Source organism: Ruditapes philippinarum, unplaced genomic scaffold, assembly GCF_026571515.1.
Source record: "Ruditapes philippinarum isolate M1 unplaced genomic scaffold, ASM2657151v2 ctg8640_1_1_1_1, whole genome shotgun sequence".
Classification (NCBI taxonomy): domain Eukaryota; kingdom Metazoa; phylum Mollusca; class Bivalvia; order Venerida; family Veneridae; genus Ruditapes; species Ruditapes philippinarum.
In genome coordinates, this window is record NW_026862012.1 from 138 (window position 1) to 19,904 (window position 19,767).

Below are 19,767 nucleotides of genomic sequence, written 5' to 3' on the forward strand. Positions count from 1 at the left end.
ATGGACTGACCTATTTATGAAAACCACGAACATTAGTGCCTAAGGAATAATAAGGATTTTGCAGTATTATAAACAAGCCTGCTTAGTTTCAACAGCATTAAGACAATGCTTTAGGTAGCAATATTGTTTGAAACAAAAGTTGACAAAGCACAAATCGCTTGGGACAAAGGACACAACTCGGTCTCGATATCTCACCATCAGAATGTTGTGCTCAGTTGAACTAAAATTTAAAGTAATAAAGCAAGCTGTTGCCATTGAAAATTTATTATTTCTATTAATTTAACAAATTACAATTTAAACAAATATGCTAAAGTTGCACTGTGATTCTAACATGCCTGTGTTTCTTAACAATAAGACTGAAATTTTTGCAACAATTTGCAGGCACAACGTTTTAAGATATATACAAGTATGATTACTTAATAAATAAATATAATATACAATCTATATTAAAAGATTAACATTGTCGATCAGGATCTATAAATCACTTATCCTAAACCAGGTCAGGTTCAAACCTTTATCTTCAATTGCAATATTCAGGACTATCAAGTTATTTTTTTATATAGTATTTCTGTAAAGATCACAGGGTTATAGCCCCTGCTAAAATGCCACCATTGAAAAATTGCAATACATGTAAAGTGAAGGATAGAATTGTGGAAAAAAACTCAGAAAAACAGATTTAAAATAAAATAAACTAGAACTCCGCGAGTCGGATGTGTCGCCTTGTGAACAATGTAGTTTGGAGAAATGGCCAGGACAAAAATGAAATTTGAAAACCAACAAAGGGCAATAACTCAAAAAATAAGAAATGCAGAGCAGCAGTTTCTGTGCACGGCACTTCCTATCAATAACATCTATCATCCTATTAAGTTTCATATCTAAAGCTTTTATAATTATTGAGAAATGGCCTGGACAAAAATAAAGTAAGAAAATAAACAAAGGACAATAACTCAAAAAATAAGAAATGCAGAGTACCTGTTCTTGGGAACTGCACTTCTTCTTAATGAGATCTATCATCCTATGAAGTTTCAAGTCCATAGCTTTTTTACTTTAGGAGAAATGGCCTGTACAAAAATAAAGTATGAAAATTAACAAAGGGCAATAACTCAAAAAATAAGAAATGCAGATGGCCAGTTCTTGTGCACTGCACTTCTTCTTAATGAGATCTATCATCCTATGAAGTTTCAAGTCCATAGCTTTTATACTTTAGGAGAAATGGTCCGGACAAAAATTAAGTATGAAAATTAACAAAGGGCAATAACTCAAAAAATAAGAAATGCAGAGTACCAGTTCTTGTGCACTTCACTTCTTCTTAATAAGAACTATCATCCTATGAAGTTTCAAGTCCATAGCTTATATATTTTAGGAGTAATGGCCCGGACAAAAATGAAGTATGAAATTTAACAAAGGGCAATAACTCCAAAAATAGGAAGTGCAGAGTACCGGTTCTTATGCACTGCACTTCCAGTCATTATAAGAAGCATGCATACCAAGTTTGAAGTCAATCCAACTTATAATCACTGACTTATGCTCCGGACAAGCTTAAGGGGACGCCGACGCCGACAACGACGCCGCCGACAAAAGTAATCCCTATATGTCGCCTTTTTCAAGGCGACACAATAAAACTATTAAGCTCAAAGCCAATTGTAAAGTCTTTTCAGTAAAATTGCACTCAAAACAAAATGATGTGATAGCACTTAAAGTTATATGTATGACATAATAGTTTACAAAACTAGGTCTTGTACAGCTGTATACTAGTCCAATAAAATTCAGTATTGTCCTCGACAATGTATAATCTACCACAACAGTATAAGTCTTCTATTTCAATTAAAATGGTATCATTTGCATAACATATATATACATGTATATTATGTACATTAAATGATGATTATTATACTTTTAAAGGAATTCCACTGAGGTCCTAAAGCTTAAAAACATAAAATTTGAATTTCCTTCATAGATCAGCTGGGGCACTTAAAATAGAAACATATGCGAAAGATAATAAAGGAATATACTCTGGTTCAATTGAAAATCGTATTATTGCGCTATTCTTTGGTCATTTTACACAATAAGAATATTTTTTCTCAAAAAATGGAGTGAACAAACAATCAGAAATTTTCACACACTTTATTGGTCTATATCTGCATCAATTTGAGCATTTATCTCGAAAAAATTATTTCTAGTTCCATCATATATATTTTTATTAAAGCTCAGTGAAGTCCCTTTAATATACACAATATATTTGTTTATCAACCCCTTGTAAAACCAACACCTGAGTTTAAATATCATACTAGTACATGTTCAATACTTCCTGAATAAATACTTAAGTTATAAAAACTTTTCTTTAGTTTACATTTATTTTATACATCCTTCCTTTAACACAAATGGTTTACGGCTGCAGTTAATTAATGTACCTCGTATCATTAATATGTTCTCATTACTCAAATTCCCCTCCTGTCTTGAAAATTCCCCAAACATATCAATCCCTACCCTACTGGTCTCAATAGTGGCCTTTGCCATCAGTTTAAAGCAGGATTTACATTATTAACAGATTTGCGATCCATATAATCAGTTAAAATGCGGTTAAATCAGTTTTATTTTTAGTATATAGATTAAAATATCCCCCTTGACCACAGCCAAATCAATTGTTTTAGTTCGCTCATCCGTTGCATCAGATAAAATTGAAAACCCTGATAGAGTCAGGCCTGCCTGTACATCAGTGTAGTCTTCTAGGCTTCATACTGTGGATACCTTAACTTTTGGTATTATGAGCCTGAAATCCCTTTAGCTTTGAATGGACTGTTCAAATTCATCGCATAAATTTAAACAGGTAAGTAGTAAAATAAATATAACACATATGAACAACTTCCTTGTTTTTGTTATACAATATGATAATGTAAAATTGTAACAATTACCTTCTTGGAAAGGGGTACTTGACCTATTTGGCATTGAAAATGACTTTGAATATAAGTAGTTCAACTGTTAATAGTTTCAATATATCTACAGTAAGCAGCATACATTAAAGTCTGGTTTAACTGCAGGAACAAACAGAATGACCTTGCTCTATGCTGATGATAATATTCCCTAGTGGTGGCATGGCTGAGTGGTTAACATGTGGGACTAGTAATCTATGGACGAGTTCAAACCCCCGTCAAGGGCAAGCCGTTGTTTCCGTATGCAAGAAACTTTACACTTGTTGCTTATGGACCTTTCCAGTGTTTACAATTTTATGTAAATTGGCTAACTTGTTATCCAATCGCTACACTGATATAATACATAGTCACTGGTTGACCTGGTTTGCACAAAAGAGCACGTGCTTATGTTTGTGATACTGTTTGTGAGCAGTTGACCTAGCAATGAATGGAAAAGGTGTGGCTAAATGTTCCGCTACGAAAAACCAGAAAGGTTCATTGGTATTACTGGTTGGTTTCAGGAACAAATTTGAGACTGTTTCAATAAACTAAAAGCTTCCAACACAAACTAAAATATATTTGTAATATTTGTATTCCATTACAATTTTGATGTAAGTACTCTAGGTTGAGTGTAATATCATTACTGCTGACTCACGATTCTACACTTTACAAATTTCTCTTACCTCAAACTCACTTGATATTTAAAAATTACCTTTTATTCTTAACTTCATTTCGAATCTATAGATCAATTTGGACAAAACAGTTTGCTGTACATGTTTAGTGCTCAGATGTTAATTAATTAACAAACATTTTCCTAATTATGGATATGTTACAATGTTTTAACACACAAGCATAATTGCAAAACACACAATCAAATCAACAGGCAGATGGCCATGTAAAAATACAAAATAATTCAACACTCTTTTCAGTAAGAGGCACAAAGCACCACACTAAATTACATAAATAGTATTGATTTGAATTAAATATAAATTTTAAAATTTCAATCTTTTTGAAATACTGATTAGATAAAGAATTTTGGACAAACACTTAAAATCACTTTCCTTACACAAATATAACAAAAAATTTTCTTTTCACAAATCTTACAAAATCAAATATTAAGCTCTTCGTAATGCAAATAAAATCCATGTTTATGTACAAGATAGATTTCATATAATATGAACAATATTTAAAGTTTCCTTAACATGTTAACATTGCTTTTACATGATCTAATGTCATGTGACATATCTGCAACATTGAACATTTTCACTAATTAAATGACCTTGTTCGCAATTGGTCATTTTTTTCTAAAGAGATCAATAATATACTCGTAAATAATCAATAATAATGCAAAACCTTTTATAAAATAGTCAATAAATTAAATTTTACGGTTAAAGAGAATTGCCTAGAATTAGTTAATTATTTAAATAGCTAGCAAAGAAAAAAACAACTTCAACATCAAATAATATTATAAATTATGTTCAATGAACTAAAAGATATTAAACTAATAAGAAAATCACACAACAAAAAGCGTCAACTATTGCAACATTTCAAATCTTCCTAAATGAGGATCCTCCCCGAAGTGTGCGAGGACGTGCTGCTCGTAAGATTCCTGCGGTATTGTTACAGGGAACACGGCTTCACACATAGGGCAAGTTCTATCTTCCTCTTGAGGTTTCCCGCTAGCTGCTGGCTGGAGAGTCGCAGGCGATTCATCATTATTATCAAAACATTCAACTACGTGCATCTGAAACTGGTCTAAGGTCAAACGCGAACATTCCTCGTTACAAACTGGGCATATTTTAACTGCCGCCACATTAGTGTCACCTGTTTCCTCTTGAACTGGGTTGGTAATTATGTTAAAGCCACGCTCATTGGCTGTCGTAAAAACAGTATCTTCATGCTCCTCTATTGGACGTTTTGTTTCAGTTTGTGCATTTGCGTTATAAATATTTTCATAATCAGGTCCAATATCATATTGTTCTCTAAAGTCATTCTGATAAGCCTGCTCATTTGCACTCTGCTGCAGTAGATTTTGTCTAACTGCGGAGGTTTCCCCGTGTACAAAGTCATTTTGCCTATAATTACTAGTTGCTTGGGGTATTTCAAGGGTTCGCAAGGGGTCAAGGACAGATCGGGTCATTTGACTATTATCTAACCCTGGTCTATTTTTTACTATAATTTCCGACTGAGTCATTCTATCAGGAATTTTCTGTTGTGGTTTCAGTCTATCATCTAATGGAAATTCTTGACTTTCAAAGTGATTTGCATAACCGGTAGCTGTTAATTTTGTCGAAACTCTCGGTCTGGCCCCAGCTTGAACATAGGCTGTTTCTTGTGAATTTGACTGTAAGAATACTTGATTATTTGAAACACTAGGGGCATTACTTATACGAGGAGATTCTGTGAATCCTGTAGTGTAAGGTTCATGACCATTTCCATTTCTTGGACTAACGGAACTTCTTACATTTTGTTGGGCAAAAGTCGGCTGACTGCCTGAAACTGAAGGTCTTACAAACATATTGTCAGAACCTTTAGATCCTATATTATTATTAAATCTTGAATCATACGTATTTTCACCAGGACTTCTGTTTCTATTAGGACTTGTCGATGACTGGAAAGCTCCGGCTGATTCCAATGGTTTACGATCCATGTGTGATTCCATGGCAACCATGTGTGTTAATTGTCCAGTAGGTCGTAATTTATCTTCAACTCTCGGACTTGTTTTTGGTCCTTGACTTCTATAGTCTCCCTTATCACTTTGCCGTCTCGACAACGGAGAATGAACAAATTGTGTATTTTGATGTAAATCAGAATGATTCTCATATACATGTTCCTGATAAGGATTAAAAGAAGACCCTTGAGCTTCTGGTCGAATTGTAGACACATCAAGTGACTTTCCTTGGTGTTTTTTACCTGAAACATATATAAAAATCTTGAAAAGTTTTATATATATCGGAATATATATATGCCATTTTCCTAATAAAATGTGTATCAAGTGCAAAATAATATTTTCAATGTAATAATCTTTCCCATGTAATATTTTCCTTCATGATAAATCAGCTGATATGATAAATCAAATGAATTGACTTGTCCAACCTGAATGTTAATTAGCTAACTGTATTGTACACAGTATGGGACAAGCGCAACGAGTATTCATTATTAAGAGATAGATGACCCATATTATCTGTTACAATGCTGTATTTTAGCCTGTGTATCAAAATATGACGCTTGACCTCGGACAAAACTACTTTGACTTTGGATAAAGCAGATTGGAAGTATTTCAAATATGGTAGATAAAAAACTATATGCATGTGTATGTTAAATTAGTAATCTGTAGAACAAAATATATAAATGCTACACACATCATTTCTTTCAATTTACAATTACATTTATTGACATTTTAAAATTCAAGTAAATCTATTTCAGATTCAGTTTTTGACTTATATCCCAGATAAAATTTAAAGGTTTGTCTTAAAATTAAAATCAAAGGAAGCTGTCTGAATCTTAAAGCAGCACGCCTCCAGATTAATGCTTATTTTCATGAAAATTTTAAAAAGTACTTAAAAAGTAAAATGTTGTGAAAATAACAAGGAAAGTAATTAACACATTGCAAACAACGCTAACAATCAACATGAATTACCGAAAAGAGGCCAAATCAGCAAAATTGACCCTTACTGTGTTAGTAACACAGTAGAAATTTGGTAATAAATTCTGAAAATCTGTCATTTTAAGCACATAAAATGTACATTATTACTTAAATCTTTAATATTTCTAATGTTCTTAAAATCTTAGAACATTTTTCTCAAGTTTATTTTTCTTGAAATATTTTGGCTTATCTGGAGGCATGCAGCTTTAAGGTAAAAGTTATACTCTTAGGCTAAAATGTTTTTAAAGTATACTCTTGGGAAAAGAAAACTGACACACACCAAGGTAAATCCGTTTTAGGTTTTTTTTCCTGGCCGTTTTTGATGACTGATATTGGGTCATCCTCCCAATGCCCAAAAGTATGTGTTTTATTTCCCAAATTTAAAGCAGAAAATTCCCAGTTCAAGGAACAAAAAATAAAAGAAGTAAAATTATTGTCATTTTGTTACATTTAACTGCACTGTGCCATAGAAAATTGTAATATTGCATTCCTAATTGTAATAATTATTGTGCTTATGAGAGAAGTATAAAAGGTGTTTAATATATAACAAAATATTTGATTTCTTTGTCTTATTTGATTAATTTATACAGTATATTCTGGTGTTTCCCAATTTGTCTAAACCACAAAATTTCCCAATTCTGAGGGTCAGGTCATGTTCACAATGTGCTAAGGAAAACAGGTTAAAACCCTGTAGATATTTGAAATTGAATTTGGAGGAGTGATATAGTTCTTACATAATTCATTTTCCCTAGTTCCCAACTATGTATATCCAAATATTCAAGTGAATTTCTCATGTTTTTTTTTTTTAATCTACAGTGTACTTTGTAAAGTGATTACTGCAGCAGATTTACAGTCAAGCTCACCAAAAACCTTCATTATACGCCCCAGTCAAACTTTGGTTTGAATTTAATATAGGCAAAAAAAGTAAATACAACAATCCCCTAAATATTTTCAACAAACCTGTGCTTTGTATCTGTATAATAATTTTATGCTGTTCTTCAATTTTTCCTTTAAGTTCTTTAACCTCTTCTTGTTGTATACGAAGAATACCTAGAGCTTTTTTTAATGTTTCTACATCACCATCTACATCATCACTATCTTCTTGTTGTCTCTGTTCACTCCTTATATTACATTCTATTTCTAACTGTTTACATTTAGCTTCTAATACACCTTTACTCTCCTCTGATTCTTTTAACTTTCGTTCAAGTTCTCGAAATTGTGACGCTGAGTAGGACTTTCTTAAGTCACTTTCAAGTTGGGTTAACTTCAGTTTTAAATTCTGTACTTCACTTTGACCAGAATACCCAGTTCTTTGCAAAGTATCAATCTGTTCTTGAGATGATTCAAGTTTAAGTTTCAAATTATGGTTAAGTTCTTGTTCTGACTGTAGGGCATTTTTCATTTGTGCAATTTCTAAATTCTTTCTGCCTACTTCGTCATTCAAATTTTTTAATGTTTCAGACATTTCTACATTATCTGAGTGGAATTCTTCATTCTTTCTAAGTAGTTTTTTTACTTTCTCTTCTAACATTTCGTTGTTGTTTTTAAGTATTAAGATTTCTTCATTTCCTTTCTGTACAGCATTTGTGGTAATCAAAAGTTCTCTTTCTAAATGAGAAACATGTCCCTGTATAGCTCTATTTTCAGCCAGGGATTCATCCTCGCTGGTTCCCCCTGCTGCGTGAGCAACCTGCGTATCATACATATCCTGATTCTCATATCTCGGCTGGTTCCCCTGAGTTGCATCCATCAGAGCTTTTTTCATTGACTGATTCTCCCTTATCAATTTCTTATTCTTTTGCACCTCATCATTATGTATTTTCTGTAAGGAAGTAAAAGCTGTTTGAAGAGCAAGTATCGGAGCCTGATCAATGCTTTCGTCAGAATATCTCGCTCGTTTTATGACATCTAATGGGTTTAAACTAGAGTCTAGCTGACTAGTTGTACTATCTTCCCTATTTTCGTCTGGCGACTGTTTCAACAATTCAATATCGTCATTATAACTGTCCATAGCAATATAAATAATCCATTACCTGAAAGGTATAACAATAAATAATTAATTGTTATATGATAATATCAATTATCTAAATGATCTTAGTATTAAGTTAATAGTTAGTCACTGGAAATATTTAAACTATGATGCAGAGTAGGAGCAAACTTTTCTAAAAAATTCTAAAAGCTCTAAGCCATTTTTAGTCTTAAAAATTTATGTTGATGTGCAATCTTTGCAAAATGTCTTAAAGCGGCCTTGGTTAGATATATTATTTTTAGAGAAACAGTTTCATATAATTGTCAAATCAAAAGAATTAAGGTGCAAAATTAAATTTGCCATCAATAAAATATGTAAACAATAAGGAAACCCCTCAATATCTCTAATCTACCAGTCTGTTCTCTGTTATGTTAATAAGTTAAGTAGATGATTCGTTTCCTGATCTTCTCTTTCTAGAAACGAACGTCACTGGCACTCTATAAATAGCACTCTGGACGATGTTTTGAAGAAGGAAAAACAATGATATGATGCACTTTTTCAAAATAAAATCACTGAAATTTACTGAAATACCAAGTTCGAAACAACACAGGGTATTTTTCCAACAAAAATAATAAAATCTGAAGGCTACTTTAAACATTTACCATGGACAATCGTTTTTTCACCTACATCCTCATCTAGTATCAGAGGCCTCTTCTAGTTGGGAAGGTTCTTTTTTTAATCAAAGAGATATGGGCTAGTGAATGCGGGTTAGATGTCTATAAATTCCTCAAGTAAGTGGTATAAAAAGGTTTGAGACCTACATTTTGTACTTCAGTCATGAGGCCAAGAAAACAAAAGTTTTGCTCCTGGTCTCTAACAAGACAACAGAGTTGAACAGATGGTAGATATTTCTTTTTAGTTTTTAAATATGTTTATTTTAAAAATTAATATTGACAGATGAAACAAGAGTACGTAAGAAGTCCCAAAACAGAATATTTTGTGCCCAATATGACAGTGATTCTCCAGTAGATACTTGTTATTGTTTTGCACTATTGACCTGAGACTCAGTAATTGCCACGAGGTTTTTGTTAGTTTCCATTATTTAATTATACACATTAATAAATAATGTTATAGGCTAAAACATTGTGGTCAAATTCAGCAGAGTATCATTTAAATCCATAAAGAAAATACAAAAAAAAAATTTGATTTAAAACTAAATCTTCAATAAAAACTAAAGATCTTGCGCCTTGTCACTAAGGCTAGTAAATCAATAATTATTACAGTAACACAGTTAATTGGTATTTCTAAAATATATATATACCGTTGTTTATTTGAATTCCACAAGTGTTTAAACTTATCATAATTACAACCTACATAGTAACCTAAAATATAATCCTTTACATTTGTAATTTATATACAGTATACAACTGAATTATGCACATGTATAAAAAGTTCTTTCAACATACTTATTAATAAATGATTAAATCATCTTAAATAAGCCACCATTTGATCATCACTCGGCCTATCTGCAAGGGTGGTCTTAACACGCATGTATTTGGTTACCCACTTGGTGACTGACTAAAATATGTAAGCGGGATTCCAAGGGTCCAGTACAGAAATTTAACCACATAACAGTACAGCGTCAAAGTTTTAGAGGTGTGTCCGTCAATGTTAAGAGCTAAATTTAGATTTCAACTCGTATTACATAAAGTTATATACATGTACAAAAGACTAATACTTTTGGGGATGGAGCTCTTATTTATACATAAGTCTTCTGGGACTAAAATAATCATACTCTGTTAAATAAACAGATAAATTAAACCAATAAATGATAAATCATGCCTCCAAATTTACCTGTGACTGTGTTTTTTCTCGGCTATTTATCAATATGTTACTCAAAGAATAATTTTATGGCATAAAGACTTAAATAAATAACGATATGAATTATATTTTTTTTTAATTCACACGTGTACCATACGTAATTGTTTACCAAAAAGCCCTTTTATATGGGGTTAAGCGTATCCGAAAAATGGAAATCCCACATCTTTTTTCTGGTTACCGTAACATTCTTTGTAAATTGATGCAAAACCGGAAACCAGTTGTGTATAATAAGGAAAAACAAGGGGATTCCCCACTTCTTAGCTATACTCCGTTGACAACGTATCGTTCCGTACATGAAAGAACCACTGCAGGAACTTGTTCCTAAAGACTATAGGTAAATGTTTATTCTTTTCATTTATCATACGTTCAATGCTCATATACATTATCATAACTGATTAAGTGCATTTCGAAATAAACCACATTTACTAAAACTTATCCACTTGACTTCAGTCGTCATTAGCTTTTTTATATGTTAACTAGAAGATCATTTACATATAATATGAAATTAGGTGCTACCTATGGCGCGGAAAGCTCTTATGATTTATGATTTAAGCATAACATGTTTAGTGTACATGTTAATCAGATCTATCATGCAATTCGTTGATAAGTAAATGCAGGTATTTTGTACCGTAAAGAGAAACTAATAAATTGGTGGTGTTCAACCTATCATCGGAAGATGGGACCACTGCGCATGCGTCGGCGTTTGGAAAATCCCGTCCGCCATTTTCTGTTAATCTCTAATCACATATGTTGTTTTTACGTTATTTTTAATGTGCTAATTTATTAAAAAGGATTTAGAAGTAACTTTTTACATTTATCATCGTAACTATTGTTCTTATGAGTGAAATGAATGTTTATTTTCTGATTTTGTACATCATTCTTTCACCGGAAGTGTTATTAAGCATGCGTCTGCTAGCAATAGTCTGAATTATGTAGACGCTCATTAAAAGCGCTGTGATATCTATATTTAGCTCAAAAGGATTTCAAAATGGCGGCACCCAGTTAACTAAGGATTTTTGGCTTGCGGCCACGGCCGCAAGACATTTGTTTTGGAAAAGTTGTTCCGGTTAGGTGGTTTTCTGCTTACATTTGTTAGTGCATGATTGAACGGGAAACCAGTCTATATTTCCGCTGCAATCGTGCCAATCGCAACTTTTCGGCCCTTTCCGTCACACTTCGGATTAATTATAATAGCCGAGGTAGTTCCGATTGCAATCGTGCCAATTCGGGCGATTCCGTCATACTGCGTAATACTACGGAAATCTTACTTCGGTAATCCAAGTTTGTTTATATAAATAGGATTTCTATTTTTACTTGATTTATCGGTTTAAAGCGTAAGTAGAAGGAAGAAATAAATTATAAACGACATTGTTCCGTTTCAATTCTTTTTCAAGTCACAAAAGTTAGTTTCTTTTAGTAGAAGGAAGAAATAAATTATAAACGACATTGTTCCGTTTCAATTCTTTTTCAAGTCACAAAAGTTAGTTTCTTTTATAATTGGTTTTTGTCTTTATTAGTTAAGTAGAGAATGGTTACTGTAGTTGTATTCCGTCTCCAACGGTCCTGCTGACTGATTCACACAGAATATTAGTGCATGATCGAGTTATATTTAGATCTACTGAGTCTTTTTCTAAAGTAGGGTGAGGTAATCTTAAAATAGCCCATGCATATCATTAACCTTACCACCTGCTGAGCTGATCTACAGATAGCGCATACTGTGTTGTCGGTATATCTGTGATCATAGATATTTTAGGTGTAACATAGTTGATACATGCTTATCAATTAATTGGTACCACGTAACGAGGTCTTTTAGTGCATTTACTTGTCTATAAAGGTGATATATAAATGAATTTAGCAACTGCCAAAACGAATGACACTCTCTGCGAACAAAAGTGGAACACTTGTTTCCTTTCAGTATGATGTATACTGTAGATCTCCACGCGATTGATTACTTTCTTTATTAGTTTCATACAATAGAGAAAAGATTTCAAATCATTCTTTACAAAAATATTCGTTTTTACAAAAAAAGTTGTTATCGTCAGCATATTTCTGTTCAGTTATATTCAGTGGACTTCTGGTCCTTCTTTTGTCCGAATTTGCATGCATAACACTGGTGCTCAAACAAATGGACACAGGTGCTCGTCCAATCTTGGGCTTACCCTTCCTATCCCTTTAAAAGTGAAACTTTTTTTTTTTTTTCAAAAAAAAATAAAACAACAACAAAAACTAAATAAACCCTTTATGATATACAAATGCCGTAATTCAAAAAAAAATTGTGATAGTAAATTGAAACAAATTTTTTGTTAAAGGGATAGGATGATGGCACAACTGAGCAAGCCTTTCCTTTTAAAAGGAAACTTTATTTCAGAGCTCATTAGGTATAGGATATATATTTTTTTGAAATTTTCATTTACTTTTAATTTGATTTCATTTAAATTGATACGCGTCATACATGTTATCTAAGAGCGCTACAGCCCTCGCGGGGCCTTCGGCCCCGCTCGGACTTTCCGCGTATTATTGTTTTAAAGAATGATTTTGAATGATTACAAGTGTGCTTTGGATTGGGTTGTATAATGACTACAGTGCAATCGATTAAATAAATGTAACTGAAACCTATATAGGCATACACAAAACCAGGAACGTATAATATGAAAAAGGCAAAGCCTCAAAGCGAGCTCGATGTACTTTTTACGAATAATCGCTCATTTTTATTTAAAATGCAGTAACGAGTGCGTGTGACGTCACACGTACTGTGTTAATGACTCCGCCCCTGTCGTGAAATGAATAACGAGTTTTGAAAACGTTGATAAAACTTTGTTTATTTTATTTCACTTTATAATTTTTCAAGCGAAATAAAGATTATTTAAAGTGAAATAAATGTAAAACTTAAAACGTTTGCGACATTAAAATAGCGTACTTGATTTGTTTGTTTTGCACGTGCTGTTTGGCGCTACATTGTGACGTCACGTAAACAATACTTTAAACGTCTGTACAGCGTTAACGACTGAATAAAAGATATTGGTGTTCGGATTCATTTTCTTAGTTAGACCATTTTCTTTCCTTCTAGATAGTTTTCACAACAAAATTCGACAAAAAAATTGTTTTTATTTATCAGATTTCAAACAAAATGGCGCCTTCGATTTTCATTTTTTTATACACAGCTTCCGTTATTCTGGTTCCCTGTTCAATTATGGTTCCCATAAACGTGCGCGGGTGACCAGTCTACACATCCGTTTTCAGTCAGAATTCCTCAGTTTTTATCGTTATCTTTAAATTCGAAAGGTTGCGATGTGTCCAATTCGGTACTTTGGACGAAAGTTTTCAAAACCATCACTTAGCAGGTACTCGCGTTACCGTAAAGCTTGCTTTGCGAGCAGGCCCTTCGGGCCAGCTCGTCGAGCTCGCTATTACATTTGTATACTCGTATGTTTATTATAATAATATCACTGACTTTCATTGACTTGTGAATGAATTAAAGTCCGTGATAATATACACTCGACAAAACTCTTGGAAGATTTATTGTCTCTCTCAAGTTCAATATATAAAATAAGCCAGAATTAGGTCAGTCGATGTGTAAACATAATCTTAAATTTATAGTACATTTGTATATATTTTAATTCCATAGCAATAACTGATACATGTCATAAAGAATTAACCAAGGTCTTTCAAATTTCTATTTCTATTTGAAAGACCTTGAAAGAACTAAAGTTTACTATGCCATCGACTTTTATTATTTCACGGCTACACATGGACACGTGCACATACGTATCTATGTATATTTGCAGGGCGCCGGATTTATAGCGGAACGTTGATTTTCTTTCTTCTTTCAATTCTAGAGATATAGATGATCAATTCAATATGATATGCGTGGGTCCCTGCTACCATCTTGTAAGACAACGTTACATTGATAGATATTATTATGAAAGACCATCTAGATCTATGTTTAAACTTACTCAACTGCTTTCAACAAGTAATGAAAATATGTTGACTGACTTAGTTTGATTTTAAAAATAGGCATAATTAATCTATTGGCAAAATGATGCTCAATTTATTGTGTACGCAAAGAACTTCATGTTTAAAGACACTGGTAAATATTCTATACCTTCTTTTGTCATATGTACAACAGTTACTGTTATTTTCAATATTGTATATATTATTATATTGTTTGACTTTGACACAATTATGTATAATCATGCTATGGATGAGGCGTAGAATACTCAAATCTAAAAAAAATAAAATTCATGTTCCATTTTGTTCTTTTAATTGAAAGCTCTAGAATCTACAACATGCGTTATGAAGTTTATCATCGAAATCAATAATAAGTGGTCCATTAGACCAGAAAAAACCAATTATGTGTATTTATGTCATTATAGATCATTATTATGGTACTAATTAAATTGATAATACATGCATGTACATACGTTCCCTATCAATTTAAATAGAACTTTATACATTTATGGATCATGGGATAAGCAAATGTCCATTTTAGCATTATCTTGTACTATCATATGACATGATTCACTTATTATATTTAAGCTTTAATTACGTACATAGTGCAAAACTCAGTCACTAGATCGAGTGAGTGGTGAGTTCACGGACTTAAAGTCCGTGATCTTTTTAAATGAAGATAGAATGTTGTACAAAAACCCGTTTCATAGCTGCCTATCTATAAAATTTCTTCTTCTTTTTTCCTTTTTTTTTCTTTTCTTTTTTTTTTTTAAATATTTTTATTTTCGTCGCATTGCTTTCTTAATTGTTTAGGACACAGTTATCATATTAACTTTAGGACGAACCACAGATTTTTGTTTGATGGCACAAAATACTGTAGACTACATGATTACCACGTCTGCAGATTTAACTTCAAAATAATTCACTATCTTACTTTAGCCGGTGCTGAGCGGGATGTTGTTTAAACAATAGCATGGCCTTCATGGACAGATTCCGACAATTTTCTTATTTTTAATCTATTAATGCTGAACAGTGTTTAGTTTTATAGTAAGAATGTAAATCAATTTATGAAAGGACTTTAAATCCCGGGCGAAGGTAAGTTCTGTGTAAAAACTAGCAACAAAATCTTCTGTACAATTAGTAAAGCGATGGTTGTAAATGTAATTAGTAAAGTAATTCTTGAAAAAATAAATTGCCGATTTTTTAAACGATCATCGCTTTTTTCAAAGAACCTATGATCAGTGGTAAAACTATATTGACTGCCTTTGTTTAGCAGTAATTTCTTCGGATACAAGAATAGCTGAAAGTAAGTAAGCCCGAAAACCTTGCAGCCTCTTTTTCTATTTCGATTTAACATGCTTCATATTTTAGACAATCTGGGATTTGCGTTATTTTAAGTCCCAGCGACAATCAAGGGACGTTTTGCACATTTTATGACAATTGATATAATTAAAATATAAGATCTCACGAGGTTTGTTGATGCGTAACAACAAATAAAATGACCGGAAAGGAACCATGTTCTTTTAGAGAAGAATTATTTGACAGATTGTGAACTTTGAATGATTCATGAAAGGTGTCATGAAAGAAGACTAACGAACCTAGCTATATAGAGTGATAACGATAATCAACTTACTGGTGGAGTTGGTGAAAACCTATTAAATCTAACTTTTGTCATGACTTGTCTAAACGAATTATTATATATTTGTTAATTTTGTCATTCAGAAGAAACTATGACATATATCTAAACAATATGTCTCGATGGCTACCCAAACGCTGCTTATAATGTAAATAATCCCTTTTCAAATGCAGCCGCATTCAATTTTGTTTCGGTGACCTCCTGGGTGCCGTGTCGGTGTGACTGGGAAAATCGCCTTACTTGTTGATACTTTGTTCTATTTTTAGGCGTGATAAGTATTTGATTTAGCATACTGAATTTCCCTTTTAAAATCCACAAATATATTTCGATGACAAATTTTAGTCTATTTTTACACAACGGAGGTCCGTTTGCTGACTTTGCTTATAACTCGAAGTTGTACCCTTTGACTACATTTGTTTATGCAGAATTCATTTTAGTTCGATTATGAAGGAAGCTATAAGCTTATTGACACTCTTTCGTATCCGTTCCTGGAACCAACCAGTACTGGAACCAACCAGTACTGGGCCAGTCAGTATAATGATTCTTGCTCAAGGAAACAACGGCTTGCATCTGACAGGGTTTAAGTACATGCGGCTAGCGATCATTAGAATACTAATCCGACGCGGTAACCACTCGGCCATGCCATCATTTCTACTTTTGGTTTAATGTTATAATAAAATACTGTTACACGTACATGCTGACATACAAAAAGAACAATAGGATATATTTAAAAAAGACAAATAATTATTTCTAACATTGGTGCATACTGGAATTGATGAACATGAAAGAAAAAAATATATTGTTCAGAGAAAGCACTTTAACGTAATATGTGCTTTAGAGAGATACATTTTTGTAAAAAGTATTTCCCGAAAAGGATTTCAAAACCAACACCTTTACAACGAAAAATAAAACCATTAACCTGATGCCTTCGCGTTATGGATTGGCCGAACTCTGAATTTGAAATGCCCATTTAAAGTTTAAGGCATTTCAAAATCAAAATACAAAATATGAGATGCAAAAAGAATAGAGCTTGGTCAGACTACATGGATATGCAGGCTTCCATGGCTCTATACTTGTGGCAAAGGCTAATTAATTTCGATTCCAGCGGGCTTAGAATTATTGTATTGTATTGTATCATAAATAGTCCAAGAAATTTGTGAAAAAATTGTGCACCTTCTGTGAAAAGCATGAAACTTGGCATGGTGTCAAGGAATGGTATTTCAAGTTATTTCAGCCTGGGATCCACTTTTTAAAAATCCAAGATGGCCACCAAAATCCAAGATGGCCGCCAAAATGTAAAACGTACACAGGGCATGTCAAAATGAAGTTATTTATGACTAGAAAATGATATAAATTGACATTATAGGTCAAAAATAGTAATTTCTTGGAAAAATGCTTAAGAAGTATTGGTAGAAAATTCAATATGGCTTCAAAATCCAATATGGCTGCCATTAAATGATGTTATTTTGACAAATTTCTATTATAAAGGTAATTTGTATCTTCAACACTTTTCATACATGTAACAAACAAAAAAGTGGCATTCCTGCATAAAAACTGCATACACAGATGTACATTTACAGAGAAAAAAAAACTTGCATTTATGGATAAAACCATGCGAGCACATTATTGATATTTCAAAGAATAGGGAGCAAGTGATATTGTACACCAAAGGCGTCAGCTTTACAAGTTTTTCATGCAAGTTGGTTTTGTAAAAAATACATGATGGAATACGTTAAACCCTAATACACTTATTTTTAAGCATAATAAAAGGTCACCGTTAAATGTCAATAACTCTTTCATGGATTTTGACAGAATTATGTCCCTTTTAAATATAGAGAATTCTTCATAATCTAGGTTCTTGTTTAGCTATAAAGCACCAAGAACAGTCTAACACTTTATGATGTCCTACCAATAGCTCTTGTCAATGTGCATGATTCTGATACCATGCAAAGCCGCTGATTTTAATAATGATCCCCAGTTACCTTATTACCAAAATATAACACACAAAAATTAAAGTTAAAATCAATACAAAACTAATTTCTTTATGCGAAAAACAATAAATCGTAGAATCACCAAAACAAAATGACTAATACATTATTTAGTGCATCAACATCTACAGAAATTGAATCCTGAGCCCATAGAATGTGGGCTCAGAATGCGTCCACGCGCTTCTGTAAATGTTAATGCATGAAAAGTGTGAATTAATCCTCTATTGTTTTGTATATTTTAGTGCACACAATTCCTCAGCTTATTTGAACCAAATGTTCAGTATGATTTATACTAGTAAATGTCGGAGACAGAAGGGTTTCTTCTGTCAATTCTTTTTAATAAATTTAGTTTGCATCATCCTTGTGATCGTCTTACTGCAGCTGTGAGTTCTTTTTGATTAGTAAATTAAGCAGCATATTTTTTGTCATAGATAACGGAATCAGACCCTTATCATGTCATTATTTTGGCAAGGTCTTGAGAATAAACAAGAAAAACAGAATAATATTGAACAAAAATATCTTGGGTTTTTCTGTAATCAAACTTAAGCCAAAGCATTATTAAGATTAGTAATTCGTGACTTTATATGAGATAAAGTTTAGACTTTTGCAGCTCTTTCTATTTGATAATTTTGATATGAGATTCCAATTGTAAGATTGAGATACTAACTTACTTACTTACTGCGAATTTCGGGGCTGCATTCCAGGGGCAACGCTCTTAAATTTCTTGTTAATTTCTCCTTTTATATTTTAAAGCAGTTGAAATGCCTGACTAAGCCTTACATAAGCATATGTATTTTCTGATATTACAGTATAATAGTTGATTTATAATCTCAGTTGTTTGTTGTTGTTTTTTTGTACTTCAAAAACAATGGAAAATTTTTAACAAATTATACATTGTTTACTTAGATTTAATAATTTCTGTTTGGTTTCCACAACTGTCATAAAAGGACTGTACACAAGAACTAGTAAAATCATGCCGCACTTTGCTTAATTCATGAGGTTGTCATTTCTTAAGGGTTTTTTTAAATTTTTTTTTTAATTACTCCTTCTAGAATCACAATAACAATGAACAATTGACCTTAACTTGACAGACATTCAGTACTAGATCAATAGGTGTTAATTATAGATAAATGTTATTTAGTTGATAACACTTTAAACATTACCTTGCTTAAGTTAGTATAAAAGTAACCTGATGTACAACTGTTGAAATATCATTATTTCTAACATCTTCAGCAATTTACTAGCTTAGTATCCACAATTTTTTTTAAGAACTGGTCACTTTTAACTCTGAACATAAAGTAGTCTTGCGTTACGTTTAACTTTTTACTCTTATCTAAATACAAACTACATAGTCTAGAATTCTCTGAAATTATTATTATGAAGTGTTTTCTTTTATGGGAAAATTACATAGCTGTTGGTAAAAATATACAAAAGTTTCTATACCATTCCTTTTACACTTGTACAATGACCCAATAGCAGGTCAGCTACATATTATATCATTGGAATTAGGCTAAGTTTAGTTTGATTGCAAGTTGCTTGAACTTGAAATTACCTAAAATTAGCAGAGATTTTTTATTCACGGGCAGATAATGAAATTATGAGATGGTTTAACTTCCATTTTTTGTTTTAAATATTCTTTTGTTTCTTTTGAGTTTTCGTAAATCTAGTAAAAATGCTTTTAAAAAAATAAATCTGAGCAATGTAATTATGAGCATGTTTCAATATGAAATAGATGCTTTAAAACAGTTTCATAACTAAATGGATTTTTGTCACAAAAACATATGTCTCCC

General features: G+C 32.3%; 1 protein-coding gene across 5 annotated transcripts in view; it reads right to left on the minus strand.

Moving 5' to 3' along the window:
• Positions 1 to 248: 248 nt before the first annotated feature.
• LOC132717646 (uncharacterized) overlaps positions 249 to 19,767 on the minus strand; it is a 34,652-nt gene continuing 15,133 nt past the window's right edge. For 3 of the 5 annotated variants that reach the window (XM_060701164.1, XM_060701161.1, XM_060701163.1), the window contains exons 2-3: positions 7,516 to 8,588; positions 249 to 5,822 (exon numbers count right to left, since the gene is read on the minus strand). In XM_060701164.1, coding sequence (XP_060557147.1) covers positions 4,444 to 5,822; positions 7,516 to 8,566 — 2,430 coding nt within the window. In that variant the 5' untranslated portion in view covers positions 8,567 to 8,588 and the 3' untranslated portion in view covers positions 249 to 4,443. The other 2 variants (XM_060701160.1, XM_060701162.1) reach the window with 2 other exon arrangements.